This window comes from Hyalella azteca, unplaced genomic scaffold (genome assembly GCF_000764305.2).
Source record: "Hyalella azteca isolate HAZT.00-mixed unplaced genomic scaffold, Hazt_2.0.2 contig5386, whole genome shotgun sequence".
Classification (NCBI taxonomy): Eukaryota; Metazoa; Arthropoda; class Malacostraca; order Amphipoda; family Hyalellidae; genus Hyalella; species Hyalella azteca.
The window spans coordinates 131809-148838 of NW_025935579.1; the positions used below are offsets into that span (position 1 = coordinate 131809).

At 37.5% G+C, this 17030-nt stretch overlaps 1 protein-coding gene across 1 annotated transcript in view; it reads left to right on the forward strand.

The window, feature by feature from the left end:
* The first annotated feature begins 1227 nt into the window (after window positions 1-1227).
* LOC108668897 (irregular chiasm C-roughest protein-like) overlaps window positions 1228-17030 on the forward strand; it is a 47066-nt gene continuing 31263 nt past the window's right edge. Inside the window, exons 1-5 of the mRNA XM_047880417.1 lie at window positions 1228-1692; window positions 2498-2727; window positions 3285-3473; window positions 5452-5576; window positions 8585-8736. Coding sequence (XP_047736373.1) covers window positions 1269-1692; window positions 2498-2727; window positions 3285-3473; window positions 5452-5576; window positions 8585-8736 — 1120 coding nt within the window. The 5' untranslated portion in view covers window positions 1228-1268. The remainder of the gene's footprint in view (window positions 1693-2497; window positions 2728-3284; window positions 3474-5451; window positions 5577-8584; window positions 8737-17030) is intronic.

Genomic DNA, 17030 nt, shown 5'->3' on the forward strand with positions numbered 1-17030 from the left:
TAAATAAGAATTATTTTTCTTGCGTTTTGCGAAATATTTTTCCTTTTCGGATCGCGCGTTTTGCTCATCTGTCGTTGAGTTCCCAGGATGTTTTGTAATGTTGACAAAATATACTGCTCCCTTTTACTACATACGCTGAGGCGTAGAGGTGAACTTCTCTGCAGCCTGGAACGTCGAGGTGAACCTTATATTTCAGTTCAAATAATATACATGAGTTTATTCATAAAACATATTCCGAGTTTTGGTAGTCGTGCTGTAGTTGTGATTAACTGCGTCAAATCAACGGGCAGTGCATATCATTGATGAGGATTATGCACATTGTCGGTCAATATTATTCGTAGGCAGTTTTTGGACGAATTAATTTCGTCATGCATATGTAAACATGACTTGCATACGTATGTATATCTTGCTAAAAAATAGTTTTACTAGGGAATTTACCCAATTTTATACGCTTCAGTAAACTCGAATTACTGAAATTTTGTTCAAGCTCAGCATGTGAACTTTTGCTCTCGTTCGCGCCCCAAAAGAGGAGCACCTGATCTTTTTAGCAGCCTTGGGATTTTGAGTAAATCCTTCGCTAAAATAGCTCCCTTTGGCTTGGGTTTTTATCTGCAGGAAACTTTTGGTGGTCATAATTATCATTTACGGGGTGCTCGGCTTTTTAGAGCCTCTCACTGCCTGCTTGATAGCGACGATACTGCCCTTTGTTTCCTACGCACTTTTTATGTCGACTTAAATACGTTACTTGCCAGAAGACGGCCTTAAATTGCGATAATTGCTCCTGTGGAATGAACGCCGGATTCTATTGCTCCCGAATATGGCGGTCAGTTCCATAGCTGGAATTGCTGTCAACGATTGAGTTCGTTACCGAACTGCAGGCCTGAGATGCCTCACGGAATGTCAAGAGATGTCGACGATTCATAACTGTATCATGTTTTACACTTTTATTTTATTCCGATGAGTCATTATCTTATTTTTTCCTTGTAGGTAGCCGCTCGTTTTCAGTGTCGACGTACAGGTTATGCGATAACAAGTAATTGTACTTATTATTTTGAATTTCTCTGACAGAAATTGCAGCGGTAGCCATCTTTTTTTGTAGGTTAATTTCAAGATTCACAATTCGCCCAATATTCTACGCTTTAGATCGCCAAATAAAACTTTTTTCTTGTCAGATTTGATCCGGGACAATGCTCTAAAATTGACAAAACCTTTTTTCTTTCCAGAAACCTTGCTGGGAGTCATACACAGAAGGCAGAAGACGAAGAAAAATGACTGACAGCGAACCCGAACCATCTTTATTTTCTTCACATAAACTCGAGGATGCTCATCATAGACTAGTATACCCAAGTTCAGAGCCACGTCTCTTTTTCCCACCGAAGTTTGCGGCGCAAAGTTCATTTAGAACACCATCGACGCTCGCGCATTTATTACTGGCTTGTTGGTTGGCGTTTCTTCTTGTGGGTGGAATATCAGGGTCTAGGATAGGGAGAGGTTCTGACAACGTCACCGGACAAAGATTCGCAAATCAACCCTCGCCTCAGACTGCCGTGATCGGATCTACAGTTGTGTTACCATGTCGCGTTATCAACATGATCGGCGAGCTGCAGTGGACTAGAGATGACTTCGGCCTCGGAAATGAAAGAGAACTTACCGCATTCAAGAGATACAAAATGATCGGATCCCATGAGGAGGGTGAGTAATCTCTGACTTGTTTAATATGTTGCCGTGATATTGCGTTTCGTTCCTAACCAAATTCATAAACATATTCCTGGTCCTAATATTGAGATAGGAACACTGATAAGAATTGCTTTAATATCTGTGGAGATTTAATCTTTTTTATTAAAACTCCACATATCAATTAATTAGGCTGGAAGCAAATTTCTAAGCTGTTATCCACGCTGGCCAAAATTTATTGCCTAACATTTATCGATAAAAATTCGACATTTTGTTCGAATAATCCAATGATCCATCGTTGAAAATATTATACCGAATACCACCGGTCTAATATTTTCATATATCACATTATCCTTCTTACACTTAATCATCCTTCTTAATATCACATTATCCTTCTTACCTGCTAATGACGCGTAAAAATATTCCTTCGTCGAGTTTACTTCTTTTCAACAGATAAGACTTTTTGATAAATATTCTTTGCCTGTTAAATACTCTCGGTAATCTTTTTATTTTAATATCTTCCGTTTGCTCAGTTCTTGAGACTTGAGTATATACGTACTTTGTGTTCCCAGCTCAATGTACACCGTCTCGTGCGCGATCCAATCCCGTAAGCAAACAATCAAAAGGATCCTCATGAGGATACTGAGGCTGCGTTTCACGCTCTGCAAGTATCGTCCATTTTCAAGACATTTTTGCGCGCCTCATTTTGCCTTTCCATGGCGAGCCATGGCACTGCCCCAAGTCATAGCGATATGCATTGACCCCGCGTTTCATTTCAATCGAGCGACCATAACCGTTGGTGTTGGTGTGTATTTGTCCCTAGGTGACTACAGTCTGCGCATCAGCCCAGTTACCCTTGAAGACGACGCTGAGTTTCAGTGCCAAGTGACCGGGGTCGGGGATGTGGCGGGCGTGAGATCGCAGTCCGCTAAACTCACGGTCTACGTGCCGCCTGAGCGACCTGAGATCAGCCAAGGCGCCGTGGTGACCTCGACTGCTGGCGCTGGGGTGCAGATTGACTGTGTGTCGAGGGGAGGAAAGCCTGCAGCTGAGGTCAGGGTTCATTTGTTAACGTTGTTGAATTAGATGAAAGAAGTTTGTGATAAAGATGTAAGATTACGTTGTTGAATTGGATGAAACAGGTTTGTGATAAAGATGTAATATTACGTTGTTGAATTGGATGAAACAGGTTTGTGATGAAGATGTAAGATCTGCAAATTCAAAGTCTTCCTTTTGTTATTTTAATTTCAAAATTGGTTAATACAAGATCGTTGTATAATTTTATACAATGTCTCCATTATTTATTGATGTTTAATGAAACCGCTTATCAATATTTTGAGTATTTTCTGTATTATTTCTTTCATGCAAACGTGGAAATGTGATGAAAAATAAATCTTGAACACAAAATCCCAAACAAGCTAATATGTAACGATTGTCCGTTTACTTCAGTTTGATTCTGTATTCTCTATTGTGCTTAATACATTTGACTTCATAAATTATTAATAAGATGCATTTAATAATAAGAAGCATTCTGTAGTCTATAATCAAGCTTTCATAAATATATTTTACGTAAATAATTTCCTATAATTCTCCTTCTAATATTGTTACAGATCCAATGGTTGGATGGCGCTGGACGGGAGTTCAGGGATGGCGTGGAGTACACGACCGACTTGCTGGAGGACAACCACAGGCAGGACGCCAAGAGTTCCCTCAGCTTCGTGGCTACCAAGGAGCACCACAACGCTATTGTTACCTGCACTGCCAGCAACCCGGCCATCAACCAGCCTCTCAGCACCCAGGTACATGCAACGCTATTGTTACCTGCACTGCCAGCAACCCGGCCATCAACCAGCCTCTCAGCACCCAGGTACGTGCAACGCTATTATTACCTGCACTGCCAGCAACCCGGCCATCAACCAGCCTCTTAGCTCGAAGGTTCGTAAGGCTTCAGTTGAAATGATGTCCCGACTTTTGAACCTTAATATTGAGTAACTGAAATCCCGTGTTTAATACAATTATTATTATTAGTGTATTATTTCTAATCATTATTTTGATTGACTATTTTGGATTGTTTGTTGCAAAAATTATCGTGAAATGTCTGAGTTACGCCTCCATTATGAATAACAATTGTGATATGAGCAGCATTATGTTTAATTTCTTATAGGTAGTCGTATATATTGCTTGAGGAGTCGATGAAAAATTATAATCTATACTTCCAAAAAATTCCTTATTCCTGTTCGGCAATTCATTTCCCGGATAAATTGACCCTTAATTAAGTTTCTCAGATCAAAACAAAGGTTTTCAGTGGAATATGTAATATTTTGGAACATCTAATTCCTTGTTGTTAAGTTGGTTGATTTTATTTTAGTGCATTTGAGCGCGTGTAATCGGGGCAGCGCGTAGAAGCTGCTCAGTCTCTCGTGTCGAGCGGGCGGTCGATGGGTATTGTCAACATCGTTAAGAAGAGAACTGCCCAAAAGAGTCACCTAATTATTGTGCTTAATTATGAGCTTAAAATATCGAGTGTCCTTGCTGGGAATGTGTTGACAGGAATTAGAGGTCATGCGGATAATGAAGGCGATGTCATTATAGGACGTCACGCCGAAACTTACATTAAATCGATCCTGTCAACACAAACGATGTTGTTGTGCTTAGGCTTATTCGAATGTATGCAAATTTTCGAACTCATTTCAATCCGATTTTAATTACCTTAACATATTTAGTAGGAATTTACATTTTCTAAACATAGCCATGGACATTTAATTTCATTAGGAATGTGGTTTTTGAACTGCGTGATTGTTGGACATTCGCTATTATTCAGGTAATCCTTATAATTTTATACAATTATTTTCACAAAACATATTTTATATCGATAACTTCGAAATGTCTTTTCAAAACTTTCAAACTTTATTGATACTAATACATCGTTTAAAGTGTTATACTGTGTATCATTGAGTGTATTATTCGTTGCGCATTCGTAGGATAACGTGTCAAGGATCCCGATCTAAATTTTTGTCCCTGTGTACCATGGCGGTAACACAATTGATAATAACTACTGTAAAGGAGTACGTGTAGCTTGGTTCCTATCGACCGCCATGAATTAGAGAAGCTGGTCGATGCTTAAATGTTCAAACACTCCTCGCTATTGAGCATCGTCCTCGTCTCTACTCACGGAACCTTTCACGTAATTCAATTGCGAGTTGAATTTTCTCCACTCTAGTTGCGTGCAATTTTAATATAAATTAGTCGATTTATCAATGAAAAACCATCCAATTAATATAGAGTTTTTCAATTTTAGATAATTCTTGTGCTGGAGCAATCGAGTATTTCAGGCTCTGCGTCAGCGTCGTCCTTGCGGAGTTAACTAAATTAGTTGACCGATGTCCGTAGACTTTTGTTATTATTTTGATTTCAACATCTATGGCAGAGCTTTTATCTTTCAGGAGTTAAAACTGCTTCGAACACTGATAATTTATTATTTTTAGTATAATTAGAAAATGGCTCCAAATTATTCTTCGGAAAGTGATTTATTTTCAGTTGCGTAGAGTACGGTAAGCGAAATAAAGATGTAAATACAGCGTTAAGCTCGATTTTTCGCCAATTTTAATCAACAATATTCTTGGTGTACATCTTGAAATCTCTAGTAACGCGAGATGGATCAACTTTTATTCTTTCTACACATTATTTTTTTGTGCGCATCGTATAAAGAAATTCACATTGAGCTTGAATGAAAAGAATGCGATTCAATTACTAATAAACCGTTTATTTCATGTTCAGGTTCGCATGGAAGTTTCCTATCCTCCTGAAGTGACCATCACGCACTCGAGCTCGGGCTACAAGGAAGGCGACACTGCCACTCTCAACTGTCAGGCTTCCGCCAATCCTGCTCTACTAACTTTCAGGTCAGCGCAGTAAAACTAAGTTATAATTCATCGTATATTATGCCTGGTGTTTTGCTCTATTTCTTTTCTACCTGGCCCAACCTTCAATAATTTAATCATAGGAATAACGAATTTCAATTGCTAACAACCGACGCGTTAATCCGTTACTTGACTAATTTTTTTCGCCAAGTAATATATGGTGCGTTCATTTAGTTTTGTGTGAATATTTGAACATCAATTTAATTAGTAAACATTTGGTCAAATATGCCAATGCGCTATAAAAATATGTTTGATTAGCCTATGATTAACTTTTAGGACTTCTCATTTAAATTCGTAATTTCGCTGTTAATCGGCCTACTTTTATCACATTTCATTCACGTATCGAGCTTCCGGTTGCTTCGGTGTTTTATAATGATTATCAGATGTAACGTATTTGAAATACAAAATTTCGAATTATTTTGCCCAATACTAATACAAAATTACCTACCGATTAGTTTCAAGTATTGAAAATTTTCAGGCTAATAATACGGGCTACTTCAAAATACAAAGAAAATTTTCCTATTGCGAGCGATTTGTTGAGATTTTTCTCCGTTTCCACTGAAATTATTATTACTTGGTCAGTCGCGAATCCAACTTCTGAGAGTGCGGAGTTTAAACCCAATCTAAATTTCGTAAGCCCCGCAATTATTTCATTAAATTTCGTGCTATTCATGGTTGTTTAACTGAATCACAAACTAATAGCATTAGCAATTTGATGCATACAATATATTTTTTTCCATTTGTATTCAGTGTCAAGAATTACTCATAAAAACCTGTAGAGCAACACTACTGCGCTCGTTCTTTTTCTATGCCATCATGCCTGTCATTTTCTCTGCGGTTGGGTCGTTGGTCTTTGTCGTTAAGTTATTTTTCTTACTGTCGTTGAAAGAAATGAAGTCGAGCTGATGGCCGTCTAAAGCAATCGATACATAAGCCTTGTTTCTCCTCGTCTGTGCCTGGTCGCTTTTATTCTTGTGGTCAGTGTAATTATTTATTTAGTTCATAAGTTGATCAAGATTGATCGCTCGGTATAAATATGTACACATTATATTGAGGGAATTTTTCCGTGTGGTTCCATTTAAGTTTGGGTTAAGTTCTGGATCGAAAGTAGTGCTATGGATAAATTAAGTGGGCGATATGGAGTTAGGCTGCTATTAACTTAATAACTTTTATTAACTATTATGCCATATTTATAGTGTATATCAGTATTAGTGATATAAATGCATAAAAACAATCATTACCATTAAAACAACGTCCTACTGCTATATCAAATGCTTAAATATCCTCAACATATCGGACTCTAAAAATTTCTGTTTTCCCCCATATATTTTGAATAATCTCACTTAGCACTGTGAAATTTGTACCAAACCTCACGAATACTGCTAGTGTATAAACTTAAAAATTGCCAGCCTTTTAATTCTATTAGTTTTTAGTTAGGAAGAAAAATTATGCAAAAGTAAAAAAAAAACATATTGAATTAACATGTTAAATTAATACCAAAGTTGAAATTAATGTTGAACATCAAGTTTAGGTAGGACTATCATGAAATAATTGCAGAAAAAATTGATAAAGCAATGATGATAAAAATTTATGAAACAGCGCCCAAGAATTTAGATAAAATTAGAAAATTCTCTAAATGGATTTTGACATTAAGGAGATTTCTGGTGTGCATTTTTTTGGTTTCTTTGCCTTATTATAGGTCCTGAATGACTGTAGAACAAGTTGGAGGGCCCTGTAATTTATCTATAATTTTTATTATTTATTTCTCTACCTCAAGGTGGCATGGGTTGTTTTTAGAGTATGTGACTATATAAGCCCCCAAATTTTCCGCAACTCAGTTGTATAAATTTTTGCCTTCTGTTGAAATTAGAATAAAATTCGTACTGCCCCGCCAGTAAGTCGGATAAGTTGGAAGTTAGCGGCGTGTTTACACCCATCCATGTTTACTGTAAAGCGGACAGCGCCTCCACCGAGTAAACTTACAGGCTCTTCAGTCGGCGTGATAGATTTGTGTGTTCAAGTATCAATAATGTTTGTAATCTTTTCAAAGTGGCCTTTGTGTTATTCGCTAAAAATTTATTAATTATATTTCTAAATAATTTTAGAAGCATTTTTTGACATTACCACCCCGAAACATTAATATACTTGATCAGTTGCGCAACGTTCGGTTTCGAGATTTGTAAGAACGCTTACTGAGGTTCTTTGTGCAAGTATCTTTTTACTTAGCACAATGAATAAACCTACTCACGAGTTTAGAAGAAAGATTAACATATGTTCGCGTGAACAGTCTGGGTATGTAGTACTTATGCTGATTTTAACAAGATACTCCGAACTTGTTACGATATAGAATCGTTGTCTCTTTTCACGTCTTCGAAGAATAACGCATTTTGTGAGTTCTGTCCTGAACGTTTAATAATTTTCACTGAGACGATTGGTCAATTTTATTTTTCTTAGCACAAGCTACGCTCATGACTGGTTAGCCTCTGCAGAATCTTGGGCTTGAACTGAAGCCAAAAGATTCTACTTTGGGTTTGAACTGAAGCAAAAACGTTTCTTCCTTGGGTTTGAACTGAAGCGCGGAGAAGAAAAAATTCTAACTTTTTTCTTCCAACGAACACACCAGACTTCTTATTTTTTCTGGTGCTGGTATCGAGCATGATTTCATTGGATTATCGAATTTATTCTTGGTCACGTGGTCCTCTGAAAAAGTAACGTTTTAGCTGAGTTAAACCTTCAATAGAAAAAATTTATGTGAAGTGAATAGTCTTTGATGCATCACTGATTATTGCACTGTGACGTGATTATAGGCTATATTGATTTGTGAAAAGGCATTATGATTGAATTAAAGTTACTTGTAATTATCGTTGCGGCATCGTAGTTACAAGTTAACAAGTACATTTTATAGAAAAAACTTGACAAGATGCTAAATGAATGGTGCACACTATACCTTTTTAATACTATTGATGACATTTTGTATTCACTTTTTTCAGGTGGTACCGCGGAGATAAGCTGGTATCTAACCAGAACTCAACTCAACTGGTAATTGAAAACGTGTCTCGGAAAAATAACATCGAAGATATAACATGCGAAGTATCCAACGAGGTCGGGTCTTCTCGGAAAATATCAAGACTTTCTGTACATTGTGAGTACCACATTTTTCCTTTATCTTACGTTGATACTTTCTGTAGAAATTATTCAATAATTCATCCTACTCACTTGTAAATTTTTATTTTACTCACTTGTACTATATTGTATCCTTTGCAAATATTCTCGATGATATAGAGGATCGAATGATGACGAATTCTGCTAAATTCGTATTCCTTAGTGGTAACGGAACACATGTTCCAATGCGTGTTCGCTAATAGTTCTCGCTATTCAGTAGTTGTCACTGTGGAGCATTATTTCTCATGTGTACTTGAAATAGACCTTAATTTTTCCCACCAAAAGACTGGTTCTGCACACCGTATTTTGAAAGAAATTGCATGCGCAACATGCGCTATTTTGTTGCACGCACAATATCCGCTTTAAAATGATCGCAACAAAGGATCGCTGCGATCATTGCTTTCAAAAATTCATGCACTTAGCAGAGAATTACTCTGTCGACAAACACGCGAATTTTTAGCCCTGCTGGCCTCGTTAGTCGTTGGCCTTTGCAATGGTCGTGATTGAGTGACGTTGGTTTTTTTTGGTGCTGTTCGATATGGACTTTGAGGCTCTTTTCTTTCTCTTTCGCTTTCACGCTCAAGACCGCGATTAAATATTTGATGAAGTAGGGAGAGTTGTGTTTTCCAATCGTATTGTAATTTGCAAGAATCGTTTAATTTCTCCTATAGTTTTTTAATACCGAGTTGATGCTTTATGTCTGCATATGCTGAGCAGAAATTGCTCTGGATAAGATTTTTTCATTTATATGGATAGCTTTATTTTTCTTCCTGCTCATTCTATTTTTTTCTCCCAGTTCTTCTCTGCTCAGCTTAAAAAAACATTCAGTAATTTTTAGTTAACTACCTGTCGTCTACGAACTGTGAAGACTGATAGCTTCTGTTAAAGAATTGTACTCGCACTATTTTTGAATAGCTTTTCTTTCAATGGCGGTGCGAACTGGACAGTTAACAAGTGAGATGTGTGCAATTAAAATGCACTTGCATGCTCTTAGCTGGCATTTACAATTGTTAGCCAGTTTTTTTTTGCGATAGAGTTATCCGTGTCTGAATGATTTCTGTTCACGCTTGAATTTGTTCTCTCGAAATCATGATCTTCAGTCCAATCATAACTTAAGTTTGATCGTCGAAAGTCATGTGGATTTAAAATTTGTATGCAAATAAATTATTATTGTTAAGAATTTTCCCCAAATTATTTAGCATAGTTTATATAATGTCTGAAATGAAGCAATTAACCTAGTTAGTCACACATATTTATGTAATAAGCGTAACTTTCTCACGAAAACTCTATTTGTTCATTTGTCGTAACCTCAAAATGTCCAAATCCATGGGTGAAACAATGTGATATTCATGATATTCTCGGTCTATTTTGCCTAAAATTTACATAAATTCGAAGTAGTTTCCGTTTTATCGAGCGCCGTGTTCCCGAAATGTTTGCGGACGCTCGGTGCCGTTAGCTGGAGAGTCCTCGAGGCTCGCAGCTCCTTGAGAGCGCCAGCAAGATTGTGGGTTAGCAGCGACTGAGCTCAGTTAGGCCACTATCGGTAAACTATTGAAAAGATGTCTGCCCTCGGTCGATGGCACCTCTATAAAATATGATAGCCTGCGTTCCTCGCGTCAATACAACACGTGAACACTTCGACGCTTCCAACGAACCCAAAGTGCCCGATTATTTACCGCCTTCCCTAGTGACTTGCTATTGTACTGCTAACGAGGCAAGTCTCAGAGAAGGAGCACGTCTTTAATAGAAGTTTTTCGTGCTGGAGGGTAAGTTCTTGTACTTTTGAAACCCCGAGGACGTTACCATAAGTTTAACAATTGGTAGACTGGGTATAGGTTTGCTGGCTATGCGGAACGCATTGACGGCAGACACTGCTTTTAAGTTGGGATTGCCGCTAAGGCAATGCTACAGAATACCCTTGTTGCAGAGCGTATTCTTAACGATCAATATTAATGATTGATTTGTGTTCAGTTATGTTGTGATATATTATGTTTCATCTGCATATGCTTATTAATATGTTATGTTCTTTAAAATCCAGTATTCAAGCAATCACTAAAATGGAATCGGCTGCTTCATTGCATGTAGGGTCCTTGTCACGAATCATATGCATGTTCAAAATTACTTCAATACCTTTTATTTTATGTAGATCTGCTAAGTTTTTTCACTCTCCTTTTTCTTAACTGCGTCGATAGCTATAGGAGCTACATAATATATCGTATTATAACTCTACTCGTGAAATACACGCTCTTGAAATGATTAAATACCCTCTAACACCACATCCGATTACGCCATCCGATGTCGCGAAAATCCCAGTCTGCGTTTCCGCGATTTGCAAGAAATGCAGCGCCATCTATCGCCTCGTTTGCTGATCACCATTTTACGCAAGAGTTATGAGTTCATTTGCGGCGTCAAGTGTCCATTAATTAAATGTTCATCCGCGAGCGCAATACCAAGGGAATGTAGCTATGGAATTTTGCCTGCGCTACGTTCGTATTTTGTAAGGAGATGCGCCATTTGCCGTGGAATGATTATCCTCTTTTTAACTTTCACTCGGTGATGGCGAAAGCCATTTCATTGTACGCAGGCGGAACTCTCGATCGTTCCAGCATGCATTTTGATGTTTTTCTCTGTTGCCTGTGGCTCCGATTAAAATTATTGTTCTTGTGGTCTTCTTTTCCAAGATGATTAGCCACACTCATATTATTTAACCTTGCGTTTTCATTGCCAATGCACCAAGTCTTTCCTCGTCGATCGAACAAAAATTATATTTATTTATATCATTGTATCTATCCTCGAAAAATAGAGTATTTGAAGCTGAATACACTAGCGATTATAATAATGATCGGATTTGATATTTTAAACAAAACGTTTTCAATACTAACTTCCCAATGTGGAAAGAGTATATATGCTTGAAATAACATCGGTGCAGGGATTATTCAAGTCTCTCAAAACTTGGTGCTCGTTTGATCTCTGGATGTCACGGGATTCAACATAGAAACAACTCTGGCCATTTTTATCATACCTGTGGTCTAACATATTTCAATAACTTAATGTGCTCTTAGTAGTTCGTATGATTACTGATGGTCAATCATGAGTTTAATCATGGTTCAAATGAAAGGCCCGGAGCTGGTCCTGGCTCCACAAATAATTCAGGCCCATTGTTGGCGCCTCACAAAGGATCGCATGGAGTTTGTTCCGTCGTACAAAGAGGACATTTTCCGATACGTCGGTGTTGTCTCCTACAAATTCAGCTATTGTTAACGCATGCTTGTTGATGGTGTCGAATCGATTAATTGACTTACGGGAGACTATGGAACTTAGGCGTCTGAATTCGCACACGAATTGGTGTTCCCTCGCAATGTTCTCCTCGCCTTAATTGCGGTTTCTCTTGAGAAATAATCACCTGCTGTAGGCTATATTTTATATTGTTAGACTTTAGTTTGCATCGTTTCAAGAATCAAATTGAATCGACAAATTAAATTGTTGAGATATATTTATTTATTTTAAAATCATACATAAAAACTTTTAAAAAGAGTTTTAATGCGCATAAGCGAGTAGTGTAAATTTTTAGAACCTCATTTAGAGTCCTGCATGCAGATTGAGGTGCAAAAGTATGAGCTTTTAACTTTGTGCGCCTGCGAGTATCCAACGCCGTCTAGGAAAACCTTAGTGGATTGTCCGTAGCTTCTCACAATTGTTACCGTAATTTGATGTTTTTTCCTCACGTCGTTCTTAAAAATTTGAATGTTTTTGTTTTGCGCGCCTGCAGGAAATATTATGAGTGACAGAAAATGGCACCTTGGGGCCGGCATTGTGCGGCGCCTGACTCAAAAGTCTTACTTGTGTCGGTGCAGCAGAAAGATTGCATAGACGTTGCTCGGCATCTTCTCAAAACTAGCCTACGATTTTACGGCCAAATGCCTGGTTTTCCGCCGAGATGGAAAAATGAGACAGTTTTCAGCGGTGCCTGACTCAATATTCTCCGGTGAAATGCACTGCTGCTGGCCGCTCGACGTCACATCCGACGCGAAATGGTCACCAGACCCGGAAATTTCTTGTGCCTAATTAACTTCAGAATGAGAGACGAGGATTTTTTTCAACCTCATGCATAATCGCATGCAACTTTACATAATTCGTGCATTTTGTTATTTAACGTTCTGCCTCGCTTTTGTTATTATTTTTCTTCATTTCGAAAAAATAATTGGTTTACATTGCATGGAAGAAATCTACTTCACTGCTTCCTAGAAAATTTTTTATTAAATAAAGAGAACTCTAAATTTTAAGCTTATTTTAAAATTTCAACTGAATTTATTGATTTCTGTTCTGGAAGCCGCGTGCAGTTTTGCTGATGCGCAAAACATACTTAAATTCATTTTAAAAGTTTCCTTTAGTTTCCTTATTCGAAGAAAATTATTAAGAGACCTTCCAAAAATTCCCAATGAGTCCGGGTCTTCTTTATCGATTTTTTTGTTTGATTATAAGCATTCACAATATTAAATAAGTTAATAATATCATAGCAAACACTAAGACAAGGCTGCAATAGCTAACAAATCTTAGTATATGTTATTTCTGAACAGCCTGCACGGCCCGCGCAATTAGCTTGCTTGCTGGACCAACAACGCTCTCTTATCTGCATGCAGCAGCGGCGGTTTCAGTTTGCAAGTTTGCGTTCACTTATTTAACGTGTCGATAAAACTGGCGAGTAACTTTCAACATTTTTCTAGACAGAATAATTTTCGATTATCATAGAAATCCTTATTCTAATTAAACTTGAGATTTGATGTTAAACTATTTAAAGTGGTTTAATTGTTTATTTTTTATATTAGTGAATTTTATTTAAAGCTTCGATTCTTTCGGTTGAATATTTGATTTTAATGCTTAGTTCGTTTAAACATGCATTCAATAAACGCGTCGGTGTTGACAAAGGAAGCATTTCTGGGATTATAGTTGATACACACGCATATTAAATACCTGTCTCGATCATTTTGGATAATATTTGAACTACAACTTTCAGTAATGTCAGTTTTATTATTTTTAGGTTTACAAAGCTAAATGCTGGAGTTATTAATCCAGGAGCAAGAAGTTAATTCATTGATAGTGAACGCCTCGGTGTTGCCTAACAAAGACTCGTTCTTGCGTCGAATCTCATTTCGTGGAGCGTCATTGGGCAAAAATGGTTAAGGCACCGCTGGTGGCTATCAATGACGTGGATATTGAATATCATGCAGCAGCCGTACGGCACGGTGAGGGCATAATAACCGTATATTGTTATTAGGCTTGGCAGTTGTTGTTACCCATTCTCGGGTCATTCGCGGTGTGCTTGAGGTAATTTGTAACGAGTGTCGGTGTCCGTTGTGCGTTATTACGAGCCATTCCGGCCTCGTTAAGCCTTCCTCCAACGTTATGAGCAAACTCGAGCATCCCAAACATTGCCCCCGAAAATATCTCACGCCTCAATATGAAAAAGCCACAACATCGCCGCCTGGCATTTATTAAAATATTTGCCTGTGTTCCCGAGTTTTTTTTCATCGCGCCAAAATTTGATCATTGGACCTCGGACTTGCGGCTCAAATTTCGTTTTGTGTCGCGTTCGCCAAAACGCGCAATGTTTGAAACAGACGCAATGGCTATGACGAGCTTCGGCTTCGTTCGCGCACTATTCTATTCGGTATTGCAGCCGCGCATTGCATTTTGTCATATCAAAATCTTTCCACTTCATATTTTTCCGAATGCACGCGAACATAGCTAGCGATTCAATTTTCATTAAAGTTTTTTTCCATCGATTCATCAAGCGACCGCGTGTGTCATTCAACGACTAAAATTTCCTCTGCGATGTTTTTGATTACGCAACAATTAATTGTGTTTCAAGCATTAGAAATAAATAATGCATTAATAACTCACATGTTTAAAACGCCTTCTGGTGGCTGAGTTATAGGAGAAAATACCGGTGAAAATATTATGTGCATATTAGCCCCGAAAACATCAGGTCATAAGCGCTGTGCTCTGTGATTGCTATGAGATGCACAATTGCGTGCATTGCTTACCATCCTTCGTGTAGGCCATATGCTGCTTTTATCTATCGGAACACCGCGTCCCTATAACATCATCTTAATCATATCCTAGCTTCTCCTTAGCAAGGGTATTCGGCAGCTCACGTATATGTCATTGTCTCTGCTCGGTCATATATACCACTAGTTTATTTTACACAGTACTGGCGTTATTGTGCCTAAAATATGATAACGCTAATAGTAGAAAATGATAATGAATATGTACAATAGACGACTGAAACTGTTTTTTTATGCCTTTGCAATCATTACTTGATTTTATGCCATATGGTTTCGTCGTAGTATATATTACAAATTATCTTATCGATTGCGCAGTTTATATATAACCCATTATAACAGCGTACGATTACTTCTATTTACTTTTATTTCATCACTGAGCGCATTTCATCAGTTCAACACATATTGCCCCTCTCATTTATTAATTATCTATTGCAACATACGGAAAAATTATTGCATATGTATATATGCAGGCGTTCCAGAATTCAGTCAGTGCATATAGTGAAGTCAAATTACCGGTAGACGGGTTATTTAGAAAATTATTTCAATTTGTTCATTCGCAAGATGCAATTTGATAGAGCAAATATAGTCTTATTTCATTGAATCTGCTCATCTAACTGTATATCAAAGAAATCATTCGAATTGCTATTAATTATGTGCGGATGTGAGTCCATAAGAAGTACCTAAATCATCCCTTGAAATATCTCATTATTTTTATTATCATCATAGACATCATTATCATTACAGAACAGATAATGTATAAAATGTATTGATATATATTCATTCTTGTTTTATCAATCTTCGAACTCCCGTTTTTCATTCACTGTTCGCGCAAGCTGTGCATAGCGCACATACCTCTGCACTAGATGAACTCTGCTTTTTAGACGGCAAGTTACTTTTTTTTAATCATTTTGCTCTTTAGCAGCCGATATTCTAGGTGTAACGTAGCTCTCGAAGCTCCACTGCTCTGCGTGGGCTAGTGTTAGCTTTATGCTTCGCGTTATCCCCGCCTTAATTGAATACAAGGGAAAAATCTTCTGCTTCAAAGACCGATAATCTCTTGAAGTGTGCCTTAACTAAACAGAAAAGCCCTGTTAAGCTCGTCTTCCAAAGGCCCTGTACATTTCGATCCATCTTTCAGCTCAGTCGAAATCCCTCTCAGATCATCTTCTCTTCAAACTGATTCTCTAATGTCCACACTTGACAGTGTTAATAAATATATGATGATTCCAACAATCACAATGCACTATGATCGAATTCCTGCACCCAAAATTCATTTCAATAGGCACTGTTCTCTAATCCTGAGCCGATATCGAATGCAATCTACAATAGTTCTAAGAATAATGCAATCAAAACTCTAATTTTCGCGTAAACTTCAAGATTTTAGATTTTTTGTCGCAATTGTAAGTCCTTGCTGAAAAATTATCTCATATATTCGCATTTGTTCACAAATTCTCATTCATAAGATGACTTATTAGCTTTCATTTATATCTGTACATTTTTACTTTTAACCGACAAGAAATTTTTTTTAAGAAGTTGTCCTGCATAGCAACATGATTAGATTTATCAAAAAAATTCTCTGGAATTCCACTGTTCACTGATTGATTTGGAAATTTTCTTGACTCGCTCGCTCATGCATTCACTAATTGAATCTAATTCCATTGGAGTTACAAACAGCTCTGTCAGCGGCAAGCATCTGCCGTCAGTAACTGGAGGAGGTCTTACTGGATTGCACCGATTGAGCTTTTAATTAAACGAACCAGGGGAAATGGGATGCCAATTATCCAAGTACTTCACTTGATTATGTGTCGCCTAAACATTGACAGATCTGGAAATCCTGATTAATGGATCGAGTGAGTCAGACTGCATGGATGCGAGGAACAAACTAGCGCGTTGGAGAGAATTCCTTATCAGTTAATACTGTTCGAACCCTAGTGATTAAAAAACGGCGTCGTAATTACTTATTAAAGAGATGTCATCATCGAATAGATGATTACGATAATTACAGTCCATTTTTTCGATCCATTTGTTATAGCTTAGTACATTGCCAGATATAAATTACGTCAAAGTTCGCATCAAAATGCCAATATAAAAGTCGTTATAGTAGATGCAATGTTAACCAACATGTTTCATTTCTACATTTAGATTTAAATTAAATATTTTTCTATTTCTTTTTCGGTTTGATCGGGATTTTTTTTCTCGTCTGAATTTT